At 38.9% G+C, this 6050-nt stretch overlaps 2 protein-coding genes across 6 annotated transcripts in view; one reads left to right on the top strand and one right to left on the bottom strand.

The window, feature by feature from the left end:
- Positions 1-1011, top strand: part of LOC107087392 (amyloid beta A4 precursor protein-binding family A member 2-like) — a 21708-nt gene extending 20697 nt beyond the window's left edge. For all 5 annotated transcript variants that reach the window (XM_015378957.1, XM_015378960.1, XM_015378959.1 and 2 more), the window contains exon 13: positions 275-1011. In XM_015378957.1, the coding sequence (XP_015234443.1) occupies positions 275-346 (72 nt within the window). In that variant the 3' untranslated portion in view covers positions 347-1011. The remainder of the gene's footprint in view (positions 1-274) is intronic.
- A 107-nt stretch (positions 1012-1118) lies between these two features.
- Positions 1119-6050, bottom strand: part of duoxa2 (dual oxidase maturation factor 2) — a 7801-nt gene continuing 2869 nt past the window's right edge. Inside the window, exons 5-8 of the mRNA XM_015378966.1 lie at positions 5213-5420; positions 4917-5131; positions 2165-2355; positions 1119-1416 (exon numbers count right to left, since the gene is read on the bottom strand). Of these exons, the coding sequence (XP_015234452.1) occupies positions 1405-1416; positions 2165-2355; positions 4917-5131; positions 5213-5420 (626 nt within the window). The 3' untranslated portion in view covers positions 1119-1404. The remainder of the gene's footprint in view (positions 1417-2164; positions 2356-4916; positions 5132-5212; positions 5421-6050) is intronic.

The following is a 6050-nucleotide window of genomic DNA, read 5'->3' on the forward strand; positions in this document are numbered from 1 at the left end:
GTTTTAAGGCCGATACCGATAGGGGGCCGATTATATCGTGCATCCCTAGGTGGAGGTGTTATGGTTTGAGGATAAACACAATCAGCTGCACACTAAATGCAATCCATCCTGGACTGATTTCATTCTGTAAAAATGTTCGTTTTGATATTGCAGCTTTATGTAAGTTGATTGAACGAAGTCCCAGTAGGATGCATTATGGTCGTAACTGGATCAATTTAAGCTATTAAAATCTTTACATGGCCGCCCTGTCTCATCACGTCTTTCCTTGTGCCAGATCAACATGAAGACGATGCCTGCCGTGATGTTCAGACTCCTGACCGGACAAGAAACACCCGTCTACATTTAGCACGGATCCATCCTCTGGAGTCCTGCTCGTCCAGCAGTCGATGGGTCACCCAGTGGGACGGAGGGAATTTATTTTTCTACCATTTTAAATTGTTTTGCTTCTTGTCGCAATGCTGTAAAGAAAATCATTTCCAGGTCTTATCTTGAATTACATCATCATAATGGCCTTATAATGTGAATACCGTCTGTAGTACTGTACGTGAGGTAATGGTGTCAAAGAAAAGTAGCTTTATGGTCATGATTATTTTCCTATGAAGAGATAAATTAGCACATTTATTTTTTATTTAGTCATTTTTATAATGCGTATGGGGTTATAAAATGTACTTATACTGTAAATACTTCGGGTTCCTCTCGGGCTTTGTTGGGAAGGCCATAACTACTCCTGCAAAACAATGCAGTATGCATGTGATTGTGGAAAAATAACAGACCAGGGATTCAATCTCGTTCTGACATGATAATCTATTACAGTAAGCATTACAAGTCAACAAAAACACGATGTACAAAGGCAACGAACTCTGCATTACGGCAACGCTGAAGGCCAAAGACACACATCTTGTTGGGGAGATACAGTAGACACACTTTGAGGGACAGAGAGTACTAGAATGTATCAATATACTCATTACTGGATGAATGTAATGAACAGGAAAATACAATTTCTCTCCTAAACTTGTGTTTGTTTTCCTTTTATTAACACTTTGCTGCAGAAAACATCCTGAAAACATTTTTAAAAAAGCAACAATAAATACAGAAAACTGCTTTTTCTCTCCTATTAAACCAACAAACATGTGCCAAAATTCATGTTTCACAAAAACCTCTGATACATAAATATTTTTTAAAGTAATTTGAAATGAGTTAAGATTAACGTATTAAAATATATTACTGTAAAACTTACACAGTATAAAAAAAAACATTGCTTTCAGTTTCCCCTCCAAGACGTTAAAAATATAGACATGTATTTACAGTTTAACACAAAAACAGGCTAACATGGTTAGAAATGTTTTGTCACATATTCGACCAAAAAATATTCAAGTAGGGATTACAGGAGAGCGTTTGATGGCTTCATAGATGCTCCTGGAAAACACAAAATATTTGCAGTTTTAATTCAGGGATTCCGGAAACACGACAGTATTAATTGACTTTGTCTTATTCCCTCAGAAAAGAAATTAAAAAAAGCACACACTGCAAAAAATGGAAATCTAAATAACTCATTTTCGCTCAAATTATGTGCATTTTTTCTTGAATTGAGGACGTAAGTGAGACACTTTTCCAATGGAACAAGACAATTTACATTTAAAATAAGAGAAAAACTATTGCTTTTTCTTATTTCAAGTGTATATTATCTAATTATCTTATTTTAGAAGTAAAAATACTCATTCCATTGGCAGATCATCTTATTTGCCTGCTCAATTTAAGGGTAAATACACTTAATTTAAGACATCTTTTACTTATTTCTAGATGTTTTTTGCAGTGCAATCAATGTGTTCACTACAAAAACAATCTAAAAATTAGTAAAAATGTGTATTTAGCCTTAATTTAAGCAGGTAAATAGGATAATCTGCCATTGAAATGAGCATTTTTACTCTTAAAACAAGTATAAAATAAGATAATTAGATATTATGCGCTTGAAATAAGAGACTGCAGTTGTTTTTTTTCTTATTTTAAATGTAAATTGCCTCATTCCATTGGCAAAGTGTCTCCCTTAACCGCTTAATTCTAGAAAAAAAGATCTTATTTTAAGAAAAATAAACTTAGATTCACATTTTTTGTAGTTTACTCATGAAGTCACATGACAATATCAGCGATTTGCATCCCAACTTACTGGTATAACTTTAGGGGTCAGTGGTAAATACGTCTCTCCACTCAGGAAAAGTGAGTTCAGGTAACCTTCTCGACAAGACTGGTCCTCATCCTCACAGCTGTCCAATCCAACGCTGAAAGCTGCTTTTATCTTCTCTGGCATCAGAAAGTTCAGCATCACCACAGAAATCCCGATGATGGTGCACAGCAGTCCTGGAAGTCATCTCAGTTAGCAAAGATCGAAACATTTTCTACAGTTTCATTTTTATACACATATACAGCTTTGGTGCCTCTAAAAGAGTAGAGTAAAAAAAAAAAGAACATTAATTAATTCTGTTAAATAAGGAAGTTATGTCCCCTAAAAAGCAGTTGCGCCTCAGAACTTCCCCACCGGTTCTTTTCCTGGGAGCAAGTTATTTACTACTCTTAACTCAAACTGGGTAAAACCATATAAAAAAAAAAAGGACTATAAAAACAGGAGTAAAAAAATAACGAGAGTTTATTCCAGATCAGGTCGTTACAGGACAGAGTAAATGCTTGGAGCTTGCACAGCTGTGGGCTCAAAAATCACGTCAGCGAGCGTCCGGCAAAGATTGAGCCCCGAACAACGCCATCTTCTCCTTCTTAAAGCTCATGAGTCTATGTGTTGCATCATGTGGATGTTTAGCTGTCCGTATCAGAAACTGACACACCATCCATGCCCAAGAATTACAGATAGCTCTCCTCTATCAGTCCGGCTCCAAGATGTTCCCATATCCCGTGTATCTTTAAAAGACAAGAAAGCTGTCCTATTTAGATGACCCACTTACACAAAGTGAAGGAAAGCCATCTACTCTCTCTATCTGGCTAACAAAGTAACATGAACATGATGTATAAAAGAATAAACCTAACAATTTATCAAGTTTTTGTTAAATGCAGCTGTTTATTTTTGGTATATTTCATCAGTTTTTTGTTTAAAAATAATAAAACTGTTGGATTTTACTGGTGTCCAGTAATAACTGGAAGGTAGGTCACCAGTCCATCACTGGGCAAAACAGAAACCCTATAAAACCACAGACATCATATAAGAGTAGACTCCACATCCATCGCTTTCGCCTTTGGGCGCCGACGTGATTTTGTGGCGCCATCTTGGGGCGGTCGACAGCTTGCTCAGTGTAATGTGTTAAGCAGGCACAGAATCAATTTTAATCAACTTTATCAAACATTTTCACATTTAATTTTTTTTGCTGAAAACAAACAAATGGTTCGGTTCCTTTAAATAATCTTAGTGGGGTTAAGAGTAACACAATATTCTTATAGGATGGATGTATGTTGCAGACATTTTTATAATTTTTTCATTAGTATAAACAGAAACATATTTATATGCACATATATACATAAAGATATCTCTCACTCTATGTATATATATATATAGATAAACAAATAAAATAAATAAATAAATAAAACAGTCTGTTCATTAAAACAAAACTACGCTGCAGTGCTCAGGCATCCTTCTTCTGTTCTGCTTAAAGCAGCAGGTTACTGTAGCAGGTCGACCTCCCCAAGATGGCGCCCCCAACAGTCAATGCGGGGTCTACTCTTATATATATTTGTCTATGGTATAAACACCCTCACTTACTTTAATTATTATAGTATAAATAGGCCAGTTTGTCTAATAATCTTTAGATTCGGAGAGGAAGGCAGAGTACCCAGTGAGTACCAACATGCGCAAAGAGAGACAATGCACACTTCATGCAAAAAGACCTAGAGCTGTTAGCCTCGTGAGACCATCCTGATCTCGCGAGCTTTCAAGGTTTCACTCGCAGATCAGTCTGGAGACTCTCCGTTAAAGAAAATTTGGAGCCGTTCACCAAACGAACGTCCAATCAGCGTTGGCTTTGAGGCGGGTTGAGGTGTGACGCAACAAGAAGCGCGACAGTTCAGTCTAAAGAACATGGCGGCTTCAGCCGATGAAACTAGCGTTAGCGTGGCTATCGAGCAAGTTTTATGGGAATTACAGAGTATTTCTTCACTGAAAGAAGAGCAAAACACTGCTCTGGAGGCTTTTCTCAGAGGAAAAGATGTTTTTGCTCTTCTCCCGACTGGTTTCGGCAAGAGTTTGATCTATCAATTGGCTCCTCTTCGTCGTCGCTCTGTTAGTACGTCATATGCTTCGTTGATCTGATTGGTTTATTTGGCCCGTCTATCACCAACATAGGCCAATCAGCTAACCAGTATTTTCGCCCCTTCCCAAAATTACTTCAACGGAAGGTTTCCAGATGGATATGAGGAGCAAATCCATCTGGTTGAGTCAGGTTATTGAGCTGTAATTCCAGCCCAGGACCTTCTTGCTGCAAAGCAACATACCTACCAACAGAATCACCCTGCAAGTTTAACTGCTTACAGGAAAGAGGCACTATGACGAACCAGTCTGGATGAGGACCAATGTTTGGGTCGCCAGTGTGCAGGAAGGGGGGGGCATCAAGGAAGGTAAAACAAACGGGGGAAAAAAACTCCAGACTTATGCTATCCTAGGAAACCAACTTCCCACAATAAATAGGAGATTCTTTTCTTATAATTATGTGGAAGAACATCTGATGCTCAATGTGAGGTATAGTGGCAGATCTGTAGTGGTTTGAATCAGCTTTTGAGCTGAAAACCAGGATAGAGGTCATGAAATCAACTCATTAAAGAAATGAGGCATTTGAAATCTGAACCTGTTAAAACAGCCACTACTGAAGGACGCTGATGTCTGATGGAAGTGGAGTTATACGTAAACTCCTTAAAGTTCTCACCTGTAGCCAGAGCCAGCCAAAATGAATGGCTGTACTCCGTCACAAAGGAGTCTTCACCTAGGGAGAAAACACACCGAGGCACATTCATGATGGTGGAGAAGGACGCCATGGAGAAGAAGATGCAGGCGGCGGTGGCCATGGTCATGTACCCGGCGTACAAAACGACCGGTAAGGAGAAGAGGATGTTGGCGACGATCCAGCAGCAAAATGCTGTCCTACAGAGCAGTTAGACATGGAACGATATTTTAATTATTACTGTTAAACATGTGTGTTAAGTAGGAGTTGTTAATAAATACCAGAGAGTTGCAGAGGCGAATCGCCCGGAGTATCTGTACTGAAAGATCAGACCACAGGGGCTGCTCAGGGTGAATTTTTCCAGGATGTAGAGGATGGGGTTGGGTAAACCCTTCCGCAGAGCTTGCTCATACTCTTCTTCAACTATTTCATGCCAGCTGAACATCTCATTGTAGTTAATGGTCTCATTGAACTGTACGATGGGATTGCCTGAGAGAAAAGAGAACAACGATCAGGAGGGTAAACCCATTAAATCATTATTATCATATTATAAAAGGGAAACCCGTCATCTCTGCTGGCTCTAATTTAGATATTCTACAAATAAACCTGATGCAGGACAAAAAGCCAGAGGTTGGAAAGGTAAACCCACCCCGCATTGCAGATGGAGGAATAAAACAATTCCTTATTTGGCCACTTTTCAGACCCCTCTGGCCCCTAGCGCCAAATCTAGCAACTTTTTAGAACTTTAGAAAAGCAAGATTTGATGTCAGTTCCTCACTTTGAGGTCAATTTAAAGGATGAAGCTGATTTCTAGTGGGGAGGTCATGGAAGATCCAGGATAAATCAAAAATCAGACACAGGTGTTTCCGAGATTTGGAAACAGCAAAAACAGAATAATGCAGCAGTATTGAAAATATATTCCCCCTCCACAGGAGGAAACATGATTTTATGTTAAGAAAGACAGATGGTCCTGAAAACATTGCTTGCATCCAGGGGGGATTTAACATTAGGCAATCCTGGGCAGTTGCCTAGGGCCCCAAGTTCCTGCGGGCCCCTTAAATCTCTGTTCACATGTGCGGTTAATACAACTATTCCTTATTTCTGCACATTATGTTTTTG

This window comes from Cyprinodon variegatus, unplaced genomic scaffold, assembly GCF_000732505.1.
Source record: "Cyprinodon variegatus isolate N-32 unplaced genomic scaffold, C_variegatus-1.0 Scaffold183, whole genome shotgun sequence".
Taxonomy (NCBI): domain Eukaryota; kingdom Metazoa; phylum Chordata; class Actinopteri; order Cyprinodontiformes; family Cyprinodontidae; genus Cyprinodon; species Cyprinodon variegatus.